The sequence below is a fragment of the Zeus faber genome (genome assembly GCF_960531495.2).
Source record: "Zeus faber genome assembly, chromosome: 17".
NCBI lineage: Eukaryota > Metazoa > Chordata > Actinopteri > Zeiformes > Zeidae > Zeus > Zeus faber.
The window spans coordinates 19,852,998-19,870,726 of record NC_137204.1 but is presented as its reverse complement, the minus strand read 5'-3'; the positions used below and the strand labels follow the sequence as shown (position 1 = coordinate 19,870,726).

At 41.7% G+C, this 17,729-nt stretch overlaps 2 protein-coding genes across 5 annotated transcripts; one reads left to right on the top strand and one right to left on the bottom strand.

The window, feature by feature from the left end:
• Nucleotides 1-6,282: 6,282 nt before the first annotated feature.
• On the top strand, nt 6,283-8,672 carry LOC307243009 (uncharacterized protein; the record flags this gene model as incomplete). The annotated part of the gene is made up of 2 exons (XM_080017659.1): nt 6,283-6,412; nt 7,963-8,672. The coding sequence occupies 2 exons, from the start codon at nt 6,283-6,285 to the stop codon at nt 8,670-8,672; spliced, it is 840 nt and encodes a 279-aa protein (XP_079873785.1).
• A 437-nt stretch (nt 8,673-9,109) lies between these two features.
• Nucleotides 9,110-17,499, bottom strand: rnf185 (ring finger protein 185). Of its 4 annotated transcripts, none has more exons than XM_080018070.1 (7): nt 17,360-17,499; nt 16,355-16,574; nt 15,785-15,803; nt 15,571-15,683; nt 11,824-11,878; nt 11,334-11,451; nt 9,110-11,228 (listed from the first exon to the last, which is right to left on the bottom strand). In XM_080018070.1, exons 1-7 carry the CDS (start codon nt 17,391-17,393, stop codon nt 11,131-11,133), a joined length of 657 nt encoding a protein of 218 aa, XP_079874196.1. In that variant the 5' UTR covers nt 17,394-17,499; the 3' UTR covers nt 9,110-11,130. The 4 variants fall into 4 exon arrangements, with proteins under 4 accessions (XP_079874196.1, XP_079874199.1, XP_079874197.1 ...); XM_080018073.1 differs by having other exon boundaries at nt 17,385-17,470; XM_080018071.1 differs by lacking the exon at nt 17,360-17,499 and adding an exon at nt 16,986-17,337.
• Between the last annotated feature and the right edge of the window lie 230 nt (nt 17,500-17,729).

Below are 17,729 nucleotides of genomic sequence, written 5' to 3'. Positions count from 1 at the left end.
AGTGTCCTGAGTAGAAATCTGTCCATGCATTACTATGCCTGGCGCAATGATGGATGCAACAAATCCCGGTGGATTATAGCACCATGTTGACTGAGAATGCACCCTGACCCTCCTTGACTTGAGATTTCTCTCTTTTTTTTTTTTTTTTTTCATCATTAATTCCAGTTGAGGCCTTAACTTCATTGAAGCAACAGACGATCCACAGAGCAGTCCAAATCTTTGAAATCTTGGGAGTCATTCTTCTGGGGGGGTAAAGCCTCCATGATTTTGTTGACCTTTGATTACCTAATGAAGCAATTTTGTGTTGTTCAGTGTTGGATTTCTCAAACATTCCCTTTGTTATTTTGATAAAATCTACTACTTAATCGTCCCAAATAGAACTGTATTTTTATGAGTAGTTTAAAAGAATCACAGCACCAAGGTCAGATTTATTCAGATTTTTCTTTTATTGACATTACATTACTGAGCATGAATGTGATGGATGGTAACATTCAAAGCTGGTAAAATAACTTTGGCACATATGTATTTCCTCTGGTAACGAGACACAACTTATCTGGTTTCACTGCAAGTCACCCAAACAACATTTTTTTTACTCCATCTCTCAATTATGGCACCAGTAATGCCGACAAAAAACATATAATTTGTTTCTGACTTTCAGGCTTTGAGTGGATGTTTTTATTATAGTAATAGCTGCAGCATCCAATTGTGCAGTTGCAGTTATCGAATGAACTTATTTCTTTTTTAATAACCTTTGTTGCTTTCATCATGATCTGTACCATTTTAACCTTTTTATTTTTTTAACAATTTCAAAGCACAATTCAAAGTGTCACCATGTCATGTTTTTCTAGAGAAGTGATTGGATGGTAACCAAACCTCTATTGAGGTGAGGGGGCTCAAAATTAATTACATTAAAAAAAAATCTTCACTTATTTAATCCATCTTAAATCACAACATTTAAGATGGATACCTCATATCGATAGGCTGATAATGAGAATAGACAAATAAGATAATAATAATATAATAAGTTAAAGTCCATGGATAATATTAAGATAGTAATAAATTAAAGTCCACCCAATTATCTGACCTTTTAGCAAAATTGCTGTCTTTTTAATATTTCCTTTTTAAGAAACCAAGGTCATGTCTGCTGATAAATATTTATTTTTTCAAAGTGCCAGAAAGTGAGGTGTAGGGAAAACTGATCTCTGTGAGTGTCACACACACACACACACACACACACACACACACACACACACACACACACACACACACACACACACACACACACACACACACACACACACACACACACACACACACACACACATCTATTCCATTTCCAGAACTTGTCCAATTTCACTTTTCTGCTTCTCCCACCCCGTATGTGAATCGTTTTTGACGCCTCCACTTTGCTCTTCGGTTTTTGAACCATACCTGTCAGCAGAAGCAGAACTAAGGTTCAAGTTCGACTGAATGACATTGTTGGATCACAAAATGTCAAGGTCAAAACAGTTAAAAAATAAATACATAAATAATAGAACTTGACTTGAATGTAATTTCAATCCAAAGCTGTTGCCAGAATTTAACTTCATTTAGGATCTATATATGAGAATTAGTTGTAATAACCCTTTCCCCCCTCCACACACACAAAGCACAATAGCAGGGTTAAAATTGAATTAATTATAAAGAATATAACCAGTAATGCTACTCTGAATAATAATAATAATAATAATAATAATAATAATAATAACACAAAAATAAATAAATAAATAAATATAAATATAGCTGCAGGCAGCAATACACAGTACAAGTTTGGTCGTGTTGGGTGCGTTTTACAGTTTCCCAGGTTCTCTGAAACGCAACACGATTTTCCGAGTTAACTTTGAACGCCGCATGGGCTCCCCTGGGTCTGTCGTCTCCTTGTTGCTCAACATGTTGTCTGCTGAAATGGAGCTGCACTCTCAGTGACAGGTGGCCGTTTGGCGCCGTGTCGGTACATAATTTATTTGTTGAGTTTTTTCCTTGGATTACATTTTGAGTAAGTTACTTTTACATGAAATAGGAAAAACGTTGTGGTATTTCTGTGAGTCATTACCATGACAGCTTCTATTTTTCCGACGCCTCGCTGGATCTTGAACGTATCACTCAGTCGCTTCGACTGGACCCAGTGACCAGTTTTTGTCGACTACTTTTTATTCTATTTTTCATTAATCCGACAAAGTAATGTTGACCACAAATTTAAAATATCAATCAAACAGATCTACTGACATCTCCCAGGTAAGAAGCTATATAAATATACCTGTAAATTGAGTTGGTAACGTCCACGCCACACACTGGACACAGTCCAACTGGACGTTCTCAATCTCTTATCTCGTTCATTTTATTTACGAATAGTGACGTGTCAGTTAACCAAGACTTTGCGTCAGAGGTGTTTGGTTTTTAATTAATACCTGCTCCGTATGTTGATCGATTTGGATGAAATGTAAACCACGAGTTCCTTGTCACACACCGGTTTACACAACACCTCAACCGAGTTCGTAGCTTCTGTCGCAGTCTTCCAGATTGTTTAAGCCGAGTTGGACATATTCAGACGTGAAATGCATTGGTCGGTGTCCGAAATATGGATTCAATATGGTTTTGTCAATTTGGGTGAAACTTTAACCACAAGGTGTTTGTGACAGCCGGGTCCGTTTGTAATGCCGAAGTTGGTGCTCCAGATAGTTTTAGGCTTTTAGACTTCCCGACAATAACAACGGGCTGGACCTCTACTACTACTACTACTACTACTACTACTACTACTACTACTACTACTACTACTACTAATAATAATGGATAATAGTAGTAATAATAATAATAATAATAATAATAATAATAATAATAATGGTTAACAATAATGGATAATAATAATAATAATAATAATAATAATAATAATAATAATAATAATAATGGATGATAATAATGGATAATAATAATAATAATAATAATAATAATAATAATAATAATAATAATAATAATAATAATAATAATAATAATGGATGATAATAATGGATGATAATAATGGATAATAATAATAATAATGGATAATAATAATAATAATAATAATAATAATAATAATAATAATAATAATAATAATAATAATAAAAATAATAATAAATCAATGATGGTGTAGACTCACCTCTACTCTTTCCTCCCGCAGGTGCGTGCGCTGGGCCAGCTTCTCCCTGGTGTGCACGTCGGGGTACTGGTTCTGGAGGAACAGCTCCTCCAGCGCGTCCAGCTGCTCCTCGGTGAAGATGGTCCGGTGGCGCCTGGTGCGTCTCTGGATCTGACCCGGCAGCGACCGCCCCTCCTCCCCCTCCTCCTCCTCCTCCTCCCCCTCCTCCTCCTCCTCCTCCCCCTCCTCCCCTTCCAGCCCCTCCTCCCCCGCCCCCTCCCGCCGCAGCCAGCCCCAGGGCCGGCGGAGCCCCGCGGGGAGCGTCCCCCCCGCGGACCACCCGTACGGACACGCCGCCAACGGACGCGCGGAGCAACGCGAGCCGCCGCCCCCGCGCAGGACGAGCTCGGCGCGGAAGAGCTCCCCGCAGCGGGAGCAGTAGCAGCAGCACAAGCAGGCGCTGTGCACCGCCTCCGTCCGGCTGCCGGCCCCGGCGTCCCCCAATTCCGCCGCCCCCCCCCTCCCTCAGTCCGGCGGAACCGGTGGGGGATCCGGTTAATATATGCTCAATGGTGAAGGGAAACTTCTGCCTCTCCATCCCAAATAAATCTTTCATCTCCGACACAAACAAGACAAGCAAAGAAAATCCGGTGGCAGGTAAAATCTGCTTTCACACTGAAATAAATCACAGGTGTGTTTGCGATATTTAAGGCTTCTCCCTCCCTTCTCTGCTCTGTGCAAGGCTGGGTCTGGCCCTTATAATAAAATTGGGAGGAGGGAAAAAAAAAAAAAAAAAAGATGAAACCATAATCCCCCACTATGGACCTGCAGAGCCCGGGCATAAAACGAGTGAAAAACCTAATTCCTGGCTGATCTGGGCGGTTTTGTGAGGAGGTTGGGGAGGATGTGGCAGATATACAACTAATCTGGCGTCGCTCCTTTCTCTAGAAGAAATCAGATTCCACTGCATAAAATGAGAATTGGGGAGCTCCCGAGATCCGTATTGTTGTGGTTTTAGAGAAAAGGGGATTGGCCGCTGTTTAATCTGGAGGCTTTGGGATGACCGAATAATTGGAGGATTGCCCATGCTGAAATTTGGGGGATTAGCCTTTGATTTTATTCCTTATATATATATATGTGTGTGTGTGTGTGTGTGTGTGTGTGTGTGTGTGTGTGTGTGTGTGTGTGTGTGAGAGTGTGTGATACTCACAGAGATCAGTTTTCCCTACACCTCACTTTCTGGCACAAGTGACACACACTTGGCTCTTTAGTTACATCAACAGTCTATCAAGTGCAAATTAGAGCGACAGGCCCCAAATCCCAAAGAATAGTAGTATAGTGAATTGTTCAAACAATGAAGTGTACCATACTGTTGCAAATATATACCAGAAAAAAAATAATACAAATAATTAAAAATAGAAAAAGGAAAAAATATATGATTCGCTGTAGAATCACTATCACATATAATCACTTTTTTTTTTTTTTTACATATTAAAGTGAAAAGCAAATTAAAATTCAACTCTTATGTTTTGGCACCTGCTCTGTCTTATCTTTTCCCCACAATGTGCACCGCTCAGGTAAAGCTTTTACGGGTTATATTCATTCTGACAACGAATCCTGTCATTTCATACAAGACGATACACACAGAGTATTAATGGATTTTCACAATCTGTCTTAAGCTCCTCTTATGAGGGCTTTCGAAAGCAGATAACAATATAAACACCATCCCATCCTTTTCACTTTGGATTTAATAGCCAGCAGATTGTTGATGTATAGTTTGCCGAGCGCCCCAGATCCGTATCTGTTGTTATTGTGGTTCTCAATGGAGGGGGAACGGCGCGCCTTCCACATTGGTTCAAACGGTTCAAAATTCATTACAGGGGGATTAATATGATAAAAGGCCCGTTTCGTTGTCGCAAGAGCTTTATTCGGCGCACAAGGTAAATCCTTGGAAACCCAACACCCGCCCACGGACAATCCAGACTCTTGGATGCTGAAAAGGCTGCTTTTCTGTCTCCTTTATTTCAATTTGAATGGCTATATTGTGCTATAGCCCCTGAGGACAATGTTGTAAATGGATGTAGGCGTGGTGTTTATCTTTCCTAAACCTTAGACCAGTTTTAATAATTGTGCTTTACCAACTTATTGAGCCACTGCTTGCTCTGCAGGGGTTAACGTTTAAAACGGGTTTTATCATAGTTTCCACCTAATTTATAAATTGTTGTATGTGATCTGGTGCTTATAGCATCCAGCCTGTTTATATTAATATATAAAACGGATATAATAAATAAAGGCTATAGGTTTAGACTTGCACCCGTCCATCACATACTTAGACAAAAACACAAATCTTTATAAAGACATGCACAAAGTATGAATGAGCTCTGTTGGTAGACAACATCATCATCATCAATGTTTTGACTATTAATCACTTGTATTAAGGTGACATGACAAAACGCTGTATTTGAAAACAGGAAGCCCAGTTCAAATACACTGATATCGGTCTCTTAACCGATGACATAATTCAAATCAATTAAAGCGGTCATATCTTCATGCAAAATTCATACAAAATTTGTCACACACACACACACACACACACACACAGCTTCTGCATGAAGTTAATATATGTAATTCATTTAATGGATTTATGAAGATTTCATATTATTATACTATGTTACATTTATTACATTTCACTGCATATATGTATGAAAGTATGTATATGTAAGTGACGAATAAAAATCTTGAGTCTTGAATCTTGACTTTTTTTTTTTGCGATTGTACCATCTTTCAATGTTATCATTAAAGCGTTACATCCGGACACGAATACGATTCAAACGCATGTTCCACGTATACCCAACAAACACAACAGGTATCGGGAATGATCGCTCATCATAAAGAGGGTCGAGGCGAATAACTCGGAGCGCCGCCCCCGGAGAGCAGCGCAGACCCCACCGCTCCGTCGGCGCCGCCGTGGGCGTGTTCCGCCGTGGCGCCCTCTTCCGGCCCGGACCGGAACCGCGGGGCACGACACGCGTCAGCGCGCGGCAGCACGCAGGCGGAAACGGAGCGGAAAAGGCGGGAGAAGATTACCGCTTCCGCGAACGCGCAGCGCAGCCACGGCGGCGGGGGGCAAAATGGACGATAAGTTGATATTGTCCGTATTTAATTTCCCAGAACTGTACAACGTAACTTTGCCCAACTACCGCTGCACGGAGAGCCGCAGCAGCGCCTGGAGGAGCATCAGCATCTTAATGGGCGTCTCGTGTGAGTGTTTTTGGGGGTTTTCTCACAAGTTTACTATTAGTGGTTATTTGCCTGACAGCGGGCTAAGAAACGTCCACCGCGCCCCCGGGCGGGCTCGGGAGGCGCCCGGGCTTGGCGGTCCTCCCGTTCCGGTCGGCGCGGCTCGCCCGCGTCCGTGTGGCTCGGCAGCTCCTCCGCCTCCGCGCGGGCAGCGCCGCGGCCGGTTCGCACGCGGCACCGTGCTAGCGGTAGCGGCCGCGCCACGCGCCGTAGGCCGCGCTCCTGCGCCAGCGACGGTCCTCGCCGCGCGGCTCTCCGCACGCGCTGCGCCGGTGACGTTTGCGACTCCGCTCAGAACGATTATTATTATTATTATTATTATTATTATTATTATTATTGTTATTATTATTATCATCACCATCATCACTATTATTATTATTATTATTATTATTATTATTATCATCACCATTATTATTATTATCATCACCATCACCATTATTATTATTATTATTATCAACATCACCATCATCACTATTATTATTATTATCATTATCATCAACATCACCATCATCAATATTATTATTATTATTATTATTATTATCATCAACATCACCATCATCAATATTATTATTATCAACATCACCATCATCACTATTATTATTATTATTATTATCATCATCAACATCACCACTATTATTATCACTATTATTATTATTATTATTATCATCACCATCACCATCATCACCATTATTATTATTATCAACATCACCATCATCACTATTATTATTATCATCATCACCATAATCACTATTGTTATTATTATTATTATCATCACCATCATCACTATTATTATTATTATTATTATTATCATCAACATCACCATCATCACCATTATTATTATTATCATCATCATCACCATTATTATTATTATTAATAATAACAGCTTTTAATAATAATAAGAATAATTATTATTATTCTTATTATTATTATTATTATTATGAAGTGTGTGTGCGGTGTGGTGCGAGTTTTTAAAATATCAGTTTGTTTTTAATCATCGTCGTCATCATCCCGAGGCCCCGCGTCCGAGGGAGATGATAATGGGGGTGAACGGGTACCACATGACAGAAAGACGTCTGGACATGACTGTGGTCTCCCCATCAACGTGGACAGGACTGTGAGATGGATTAGTTGTGAAAGTTATTCTGCTGGTTTTCAAGTCATTGGGTTGGGGTCACGTGTCATCTGAAATTAATTACGTAGGGACTTTGTACATTGACATAACTGAAAGGTAAATAAATAAGCGTATCCGCTTTTTCCACATTTCAACTCAAGATCTTTTTTTCTTTTTTGTTAATGCGCCGTAATATTGAACTGGTCGAAACATACGTTACGATGAAAGGGAAAAACAGAAAACAAAGACAAATCAGAACGTGCAGTTTCACGTGGAACCTCTTTTCTCTCGTATTACAAATTTCAAATATAAATTTCCCCAACTTACACGTGCAGCGTTATCGAAAAGCAGCGTTCATTTTGGGTAATCGTTGTTCCCCCCCCCCCGTTTACCTTTCCAGCGGAGGAGTGCAAAAGGAAATGGAAGAATCTGAGGGACCGCTATTTAAAGGAAGTGCGACTGGAGATCAAGAGCAAACAGCAGGGGGAGGTGATCCCGAGCCGGTGGAAGTACAGACAGCTCCTTAACTTCATCGCCCCTTTCACGGGGTCGCGGCACCACGGCATCCTGGAGAACTACGGCGGCAACAACGACGACGACGGCGACAACCCGGACAGCGACCCCCTGAGCCCGCAGGGGCACGGCATGTCCTCGGAAGCGGTCAAAACCCCGCAGGCCCTGGCCAAGCCGCCGGGGAGCCTGCCCGACTCCAAATCGCAGCTGGGCTTCGTCACGCAGCTCCCCTCGGTCGCCCAGGAGACCCAGACCTCGCAGCTGGCTCTGATGACCAACATCACGTCGGCGGCCACCACCGCCCGCAAGTCCGGCAAGAAGAGGCGCTTCGCCAGGGAGGGGCTCTCGCTGCCATCCTCCCCCAGCCTGGCGTCGCCGGCGAAGAGGCACGCCAGGGAGGAGGACTGCTCGTTCGCCAACCGGCCGCAGGACGAAGACGAACTCTTCATGTTGAGTTTCGTCCCGGCCTTGAAGCGCCTCGGAGCGCAAAAGAGATGTGAGACCAAGATGAGAATCCAGCAGATCATGTACGAGGCGGAGTTCGTGGCGGAGCCCGGCGCGCTGGAGAAACCGAAGGAAGCGCAGACGCCAGAGTAGTCCGGAGGCGACTGGCGACTCTAGGCAGGTTGGGCGTGGCCCGACTAACTCCCGCCAGCTCCTGGTTTGAAGTTGGGTTCGGAAAGAGACACTACAACAGCACGGGAATCGTCCTCCTGTCTGTGCCAAAGCGGACTTGGCGGGTCCGGCGGAGCCGGCCCTCAAGAACGGGGTCAAACGGGCTGCGTTGCCGCGACAACCGCGGCAGGAGGTGCCTCTGGTACAATAAGCACGCCAAGGAGGCCGAAGTGCTGGAAGCGGAGAAGCCGCTCACCTTCGCCCAATTACACGCGTTGTGTAAGTGCATGCAATCTGCCTGTGGAGCAGACCGAACCGAGAAGTCTTCGTTCAAGTTTGTCATGTTTTTTTTTAGTTTTTTTTTATGTTCTTTAACACTAAATTATGTGTAAATATATATATATTTTCTAACAGTGTGACTTGTTTGAGAGGTTTATTGGGCGTTTGTGTTAGCAGACAATCAAACATTCAATGTAGCTCGTCTTCCGTTGGAACAACCAAACTGGCAGCCCGGCAGCGCCACCGAGTTGAGGTTCACACCGCTGCACCCAGCGGACGCATAAGGTTACGTGTCAAAAATACACCAGGATCACACAATGATTCATCTTTATTTACAGAGCACTGGTGTTGATAGAATGACATTTACAAAAATGCAAGCTATCCATCTCTATTTCAACTCCAGTATTCAATAGCATTTTCTATTTAATGACAGTAACACTGCTAAACAGAAAAACATCCATCCATTACTGTATCAGTTAATTATTGCCCGGGGTACATCATTTTTTTTTTATTTTTTTTTTTAAGCGAACACATGAAATTTGAAATTTTTTGGACATTTGCTGATATAAAGTTGCGGTACATTGGAAAGCTTTCAGAAACTGTTTACGTGCTGTTGACTTAATGTTGACAAAAGATTTCACCAGAATTTCCAAACGAAAACAAAACTTTTTCAGACTTACGAAGCAGGCAAGGAACATGTGAATCACAAACAGTTAAATTTCGGAAATGACTTACTAAGAAGCAATTTCGAACTTTGAGCACATATTTTGGTTTGTAAATGGTCACCAATTGAGCACAGTCCGCGCTGTGTGAATCAAAAACATGACACGTTGAGTTCATAACATGTTCTCTGTGCGGAACAACGTGAGCATGTGTGAAGTTCTCTGAAAGGGCCTTGCATAAGGAGAACTGATTCACTTGAGAGATATATACACAGGCTAACTCAATTTAGCTATTGTTTTTAAATATGCATGGTGTATATTAGATTTATCTTGTGAACAACAGCTACTGAACAACGGCTATATATTCTTTCAATTACCTCTTGATACAAGACAGTACTGACGGCTGTTTGAGTTTAGGTCCAATCACAGCTTAACTTTATCCAATACGTGCATGATTATGGCACTAAGACATATGGGCCAAACAAAAGCAGTTTAGAAATTGTGATATAAAAGATCAAGTTGTTTAGAAATGCATAGATAAATCGGCATCTGTCAAGTTATTTTCTTTTATTAATCCAAAGAACGACCTTCATAGAACCCTTGAAAGTGATTTAGGCCCTTAGACATGCATTCTAGTTCGCCTAAAAAATAATAGCGATGAGTGAAAATGATCTTTGCAATCGAAAACAAAATACCACGAATAACAAACTGCACAGTGTGAAATTGATTAAGAAAGTTAATAAGACAGGTTTGAATTAAAAATTCAACAATGTTGCTTAAAGCTACAGTAATCTTGATCTAAAAATTAAATTATATAAGCTCACCAGGTGCAGGAGAAGCTCCTTTCATATGCAGATAGATTATCTCTGGATTTTTCCTAGTTTTCAAAAGAAAAATCGCTAAATTTGAGAATCAAGTTTGTTTGCAACATTCTTGGTTTACTACAAGCTACCGCCAGGCCCAGCCGAGGTGGAGGCCAAAATCTCCAAGCTCGCTCTTCGGCCTAAGGAGCAAGCGTGTTTAGTTGAGAAAGAGAAAGGAATTGCTGAAGAGTTGTTAACAATTACAGGAGCTGATGGCATCCAACACCGCAAACACCTATATCATTACAAATTGACATTTTCGAGTTTCCAGTAGCTTTAAGCTTTGTTGACTGAGTTTTGAGCAGCGTTTTTGAGTGCAAACCGATGACGTAGGCGTCATCCAAATAATGTCTTATTATTATCTTATTGTATGTGTACGCCTAATACCGGTACACCTTTAAAATGGCTTTGCTACTTCGACAAACCAACCAATCATTAATTCAGCAACACTTTGTCATTTTAAGTAAAGGTGAGACTCACTAGACTGTAAAAAAAAATAATAATAATAAAAATAAAATAATAATTATAATAATAGGGCTGCCAGTTGAGTAGATCAATTCAGGGATGATGCATTATAATGTTGATTTCTTCTTTTGGCGTTTGTCAAAAGCGTGTTTAAATTCGGTATCTGGCGAATCACGCAATTAGCAGCCAAAACATAATCACCAGAGCGACAAAGAGGAAGAGTCTCGACAGAAACTGCTCGTCCATGTGTTGCGGAGTCCCAGGGGCAGCTGCGGGGTCAAATTTCATTTTTAATACAGGTCGTAAAATAACCGAACGAACAACAATCGGTTGCAGGCATGCCGATAGAGGGATCGTTGTACAAAAGCATGTACCTGGCGGTGGTCGTCCATCGTTGATGTTGAAAGCTGTCGCAAAAATACCAAACGGAAAGGCACCAATTCCAAACGACATCTGGAATCCTCCATCTCCAAAGCCGAACCCCTGAAAACCCTGTATTAGAAATATCAAGCGTGAAGATATTTTTCATTCATCACCTTGATTTTAATCCGCGTCTTCATTTTGATAAGAGCATAAAACAAAGGGTGATATGATGCAACAGCCAATGCAATTAGTTGTTGCTCTCAGGAAATGTCTTCTGCCCGGAAAAACATTCCCCGTCGGGAAATGCCATTTTCCGAATGAATTAAGAGCAAGTATGCAGCAATAACAAAACCCCATCCGGTGTAATAGTTTCATCATGAATGGTTAAAACCGCTCAACAACCCATGTGAAACCACTGGTAGAAGACCCCCCCCCCCAAAATGCATTCAGAGTGCATGTGAGGATTAAGCACAACATCACAGTCTATAGTACAGCACCTACCCCTCGATTTTCTGGTTCCGGCCTCTGCCCTTGTGGTCTTGGAGGGGTCCGTTCTCTATAACAGAGGATATCTCATTAAGTATATTTAAAGGAACCTGTGACACATTGGGTTTCATCCAGTTTACTAATTAGGACACAAAGTACTTCATTTTGCCATATTTTGTAAGCAATGGCGCTTCCACCCAATCAAATGGAATTAACAATGACAAAATACGGCAAAGTTAAGTTACTTTGGCAATATCAACGGTCTACGAGAGATCATTTCAAGGGAGGCTTCTCACAATACAATTTCAAAAGATAAATAAAATTAAAAAAAAATAAAAAAACATGAAAAAAAAAAATGTAAAGAATGTGATCTATCATCATAGAGATCATTTTCCAGGAAATTTTCAGCCATGATCTAGCTGGTATGACAGACAGGGATCGCGCCGTACACTTAAAGGTTCCCCTCTGAGGAAGTCTGATTTAAAAGCTGTGCATAACTTTGCTCTCTGCATAATCCATGAAATCCTCTCTTACATGCTCAGAAATGATGACAGTTTGATCATAGAATGATGCAAACACACGTGCAGATGTACAGCACTTCATTTGATTAGTATAACCAAGTTACATGATGGTTTGGGCAACTCTCACCTCAACTCTCTTTTCTCTCTTACTTTCTCTCTCGTCTCTTTCGCTAAAAGAAAATAAAAATTAGGCTAAGTAATAAAAAAAAAAAAGAGCCAGCAACAGTATCTGGCACCTGCCTTACTCAAAAAATAAAGTACAGTGTTGTGTTGTTATAATTTGCATAAGTGCATCTGATTGGAGGAGAGGTGTCCAGTATAATGGATAATCCAATTGTAAATTTTCGTTAATATTTATTAATATATATAATGTTTTAAAAACGTTTCACAATAAAAAAATGAAAATAAATCAGAACTATAGTTAGTTGTTTTTGTGTAGAACAGGTATAAACAGTATTTTTCACACATAAATAATAATAATAATAATAAAAGAAAACCTCACAGACAGACCAGTGCATATGTGCCTTGACTTTGTGAACCTGACGTGACAGCTGAGCTCCTTTTCAGCCAGGGCACCTCCCGGCCAGGGAGGAGCATAGGCTGTCCCGTACATAGAGGGGGAAACATTTGCCGGTGGCAGGAGACGGCCACTTAAACTAACAACACAACATAAAACTGTATAACTTGACAAAAAAAAAAAAAAAAAAAAGGGAATGGCTCATCACGAGCGGAACTCTGTTCCCTTGGTTCATACAAGAGCTGTTCAAAACAATCTGATGGTTCGTAAAAGACGTGGTGACAAGATGTTCGTAATAAAGAGGGACACAGCCGTCCCTTGGGGTTATTATGTGACTAGACACCTTTGTTTGATTGCTGTTTTTACAAAAACATTTTTATGTGGTTTTTATCTCGTGTTTCTATTGAAAAGGCTGCGTAGCCGCACGCAGTTGGAAGAGAATCGACCTCCTGTTAAAAACCGAGACAAGCTGTGCGGCTCCGTTCGGCTGACACGGCCGGTGGAGTTCCAACAGTGGATTCGACAGGAAGCAGCACTTACGGCACGCCACGCCTGTACCCTGCGCCAGCGCGTCCGTTGATACCGAAATAGCGCGGTTCACGTGTGCGTATTGAACCGTAGGGGGTGTACAGAACGCTTCGATAACAAACCGTGTAGCGTTGCATCCCTGGTCTCTTGACACACTTGCACATGGCTATTTTATATTTTGTTTATTTCGATTGGACGAGCATTTAAAATGTTCTATTTTGGGCATCGGGACATTTTTGTTCATCCTCCTCGGCTTATTTCAACAATAAATCAGATCGTATGAAGTAAATCAGTACTTGAGTAGTCTTTGCACTATATACTTTCCTACTATGACGACCTCTACTTCTACTTCAGTCTTTAATATTTTATAAAGTTCAACACTTTTACTTCAGTACAGTTTTTGGCTCCTCTACCCACCTCTGGATTTCAGTTTAAGTGCATAACCCTTAATTGTCACTACTTTTACCATTATCTTTTACTTTTTTATTTCTTGCCTTGTTTAAATGCTCTGTTTTAATATTGTTCTAACATTTTTATTTTACTTTGTTTATTTAGGTAAATAAAATGTACTATTATTATCATTATTATTATTATTATTATTATTATTAATAATAATTTATAACCCGTACCCTTTTTTCTTATGAACTATTAACCATTCCTGCCAGGACATCAGTAACTGAATGGTAGTCTACAATTTTGCCTCAGATTCAAAGTTAGTCAAGTTTGCCAGGATTATCAACTACTACTGAAGCTTTTCAGTTTATCAAACCATACTTTAGCACATACTAGTAACATTAAGTGTTATTAAATGTTAACTGTTAGTAAGTGCATAGATAACTGCTAATAAATGCAAAATAAAGTACATCTTAACCTTAATAAAGCAACAAAAAAAGTTGAGCAAAGGCTTAACAACGACATAAAAGGTTAGTCAGCCTGGCCTCGCCAGACCAATTCGCAAATGCATATTCGTCTGGAATGTCTCAGTTCATTTTTGATTTCCAAGGGGCGTTACCAACGGGAGCAGACTCAAATATTCCTGGACACAGTTGGATAAACCTAAGACCAATCAGAGTATTGGATAGACCTACAACCAATCAGAACAACGGAAGGTGTGACATAGTGCTGAGTGAGTGAGTTGGTAAATTAAACTTTTACCAAATCCCATCGAAAGTAAGGCAATCACATCTTTCTTGTCAACAAAAGCTTTTAAGAGAAAATATACCGTCCAGCTTGTTTAATACTGTCACGTTAGCGGACTCAACAGACTATTCTATGTCAGCGGCCGCCATCTTGTTTGTTTACGGAAACACCTCAAAGCTCTCCTCTGCATCGCACCAAACCTGGCCGATATTAGATAAACTGTTGTGATTGGCCCGACCCTGGCAAGTTCACTGGAAATCTGCTTGAATGGAAGGACGTACTCTGCAGAGCAAATTAAACATGAACTCAATTTTAATAAACTTATAACGCTTTTATTAATGTTCTTAAGCAGTCTATAAACTGTTAATAAGATTCTTATTAGTGTTTAATGTCTTTTAATCTAACAATAAACATGTTTATGATGCTATTATTAACACTTCTATAATGTTATTAACACATAATGTTAATAAGCATCCTATAAGACTTATTAGGGCCTTATTAGCTATTAACTAATGCTTAATACAAAGACCCTAATATAACCAATTTAAAATGATGCAACCGTTTGATACAACCATGTGACACACACCTGTGTGGGTTCACAGCGGTTCCACAACATAACCGGGAGCAGCCTGTTCCAAAACACTCCTGCATAAACTATCATTTGAACGCTAATATGATCCTGAACATAACTTATTCCTTTCAGATGGCAATGTTATGCATTTTGCGGAGTAGCTCATAAACGGAAATAGGGGAAAGTTGAAATTATTTTCCAGGACATTTGACTTACTCTCTCATTTTCCATGTTTTTTCCATGACTGGAAAATTGGACAACTGTTTTCCAGGATGCAAACTTGTCTTTTGTTACTGTTTTGATTGAGAGACCCCTAGCGGGCAGAAATCACACATTGTGCCCTTAAGTCCTATAAAAACACCTTAAATTGTTCAACACAAACATTACCTAGAACATGTCATCAATATCTTTGATACCGACGTATTAGTTGGCATGTGAAAATTACATAGGACACTTAAAACGTGAAATGTAGAAGAATTGCCCACCTGGGATCCTGCTGGCCAGTGCTGCCGCGGCCGTACAGGGGGATGACTTTGTCCCGACTGATTCCCGCCTTGCACACTGGACACACCTGTCTGTTTGGTCTGGTCTCTAACCACTGAGAAACATCAGGAGTAATGCTTAAACTGACACGCCTCACTGACGCTTTAGTATGTAAAGCTTGGGCCTCTGGAGGTAAAAAATAAATAAAAATCCTACCTGATGCAAGCAAGGCCAGCTGAACGGGGGGAAGAAGGAGAGTAGGGTTGAGTATCGTGAAGACAGAACCTCATTTAAAAAAGGCCAGAAAGTCTGCATATTTTAAGTACACATAAAACATTTAAGAACAATGCTCCAATAAAGGTGTTCAAGATGTTTATAATATTTATGAATCAGTTACTTAGCAGGTTGAGTAAAATTGAGGGGAAAAAATGATAAACTAAACCAACATCCCGTGAGTAGCTACAGTAGCTATCTAGTCTAGCTTTCTTATTTGGGTGTTGAATAGTTGCAATATGGAAATACAACCGGTGTACCGTGACACACAATAATAGTCATGATCACGAGATCATGATTACTGTAAATAGTCTGAAGAATTAGGACCAATATAATTTGCATTGAGATCGGATGGACAGTTATTTTGCCCACAAACATCGCTGGTGCACTGTTCATTTCCATGGATCATTCCATTGATAGATAGATAGCTAGATAGCTAGATAGATAGATAGATAGATAGATAGATAGATAGATACAGTAATATATGGACACAGGGTTATGGATCATCCCTACCAGAAAAGGTGTCCACACAGGCTGATCACCGCATCCTTGGAGGTGTCCAGGCAGATGTTGCACTCGAACGTACTGTCCTGGTTTCCGCCGTCGCTCACGTGTGGGCCGCCGGGGCTCGGGGCTTCGGTGGAGCCGGAGGCCGGAGGGGCAGCGCTCGCCATGGAGATCGACGGGGGAGAGGGCGGGGGGCCGAAGGGAGGTGCTGCGGTCGACCGCTGGCCTTTTGAAACGGAGGCAGAGGAAGCGTCGCGGTAGTTAGGATCGGCACGGTGGACGCGTGTGGGAGCGGTGCACGGCGACCCGGGGATCCATACCGTCTGCAAGCAAAGGCAACGTAAACAGCCGGAAACTGTGACGCAAGAGTCGTTTCGCTTCGAGTCGATTCGATTCGTTCGCCGCGAACGATGCTTTTGAACGACTCAAAAGCTGGGCGCAGGGGCGGACGAGCGAGTGAACCTTCGACCCAAACAGATAATCATTACGGAGGAATACGTAATTGTGGAAAACGTGGCGGAGGCAGTTGACGTAATCCGTGTCTAGTGTGACCGGTGTACACTTTGCGCCCCGCCAACGTAAATATATATATTTATATTTTACAGAATTACGTTTGCGACACAAACTTTGCACCCACCCGCCTCAAGCGATCACTCGGACGCCATTAATGTCTTCTTTTGCGATAATTCCTTGTCCGTCAGAGCTGCGCCGACTCCCCTGACGCCGAAAGTCCCCTCCTCCCACTCACCCGTACGTTACACAAACTCAACCAAACGCACAAAGAGTCGGGGGAAATAAAATACTCCCCTTTTTTACTGAATGACTAGTCAAGGACCGAATCTAACAAAAAAAAAAGACTCCAAGCTTTCACCACAAGCTGGAAATAACCAGCTGCCTGCCCTCTGTTATTGCTAATGCTAACCGAAGCTCGTTCGCATAGGTGAGGATTCAAAACGGCTGTTGGGTGGACATCGGCGGCAATTAAAAGAACAGCCCCCACCGCGAACCCACCCAGGCGGAGAAAAGGCAGATGAACCTCAAACATAAAGAACTATTCTGCTTCCGGAGTGGGGACGTTCGCTCCGGCTCCTGGTGACTGGTTGCATCACAGCGCCATTGCACAAAACCGGAGGCGCTGCTGCGTTCGAGTCTCACCGAAACATAGCGTTAACCCGACCGCTCGCGCGGCGGCGGCTGTCGTCGTTGTAATAGCTGCAATTAACGGAAATGTGGAAATTGTGGGACCTGTCGGCTACTGTAAACACTGGCTGTAGCTGTGGTTTTATCCCAGTCCAACCCACACATTTCCCCAATTGATAGGATACATCGGCATAACAGCGGATGCCGACGTCTCCTCCTCTCCGGGCCCGACTTGAACGCT

Coding starts and splice junctions, on each gene's coding strand:
- rnf185 (XM_080018070.1), bottom strand. CDS start 17,393: ATGTTTGAGGTTCATCTGCCTTTTCTCCGCCTGG. Junction 16,575..17,359: donor TCTGCCTTTTCTCCGCCTGG/GTGGGTTCGCGG, acceptor CCGTTTCAAAAG/GCCAGCGGTCGACCGCAGCA. Junction 11,879..15,570: donor ACTGGCCAGCAGGATCCCAG/GTGGGCAATTCT, acceptor CCTCTGTTATAG/AGAACGGACCCCTCCAAGAC.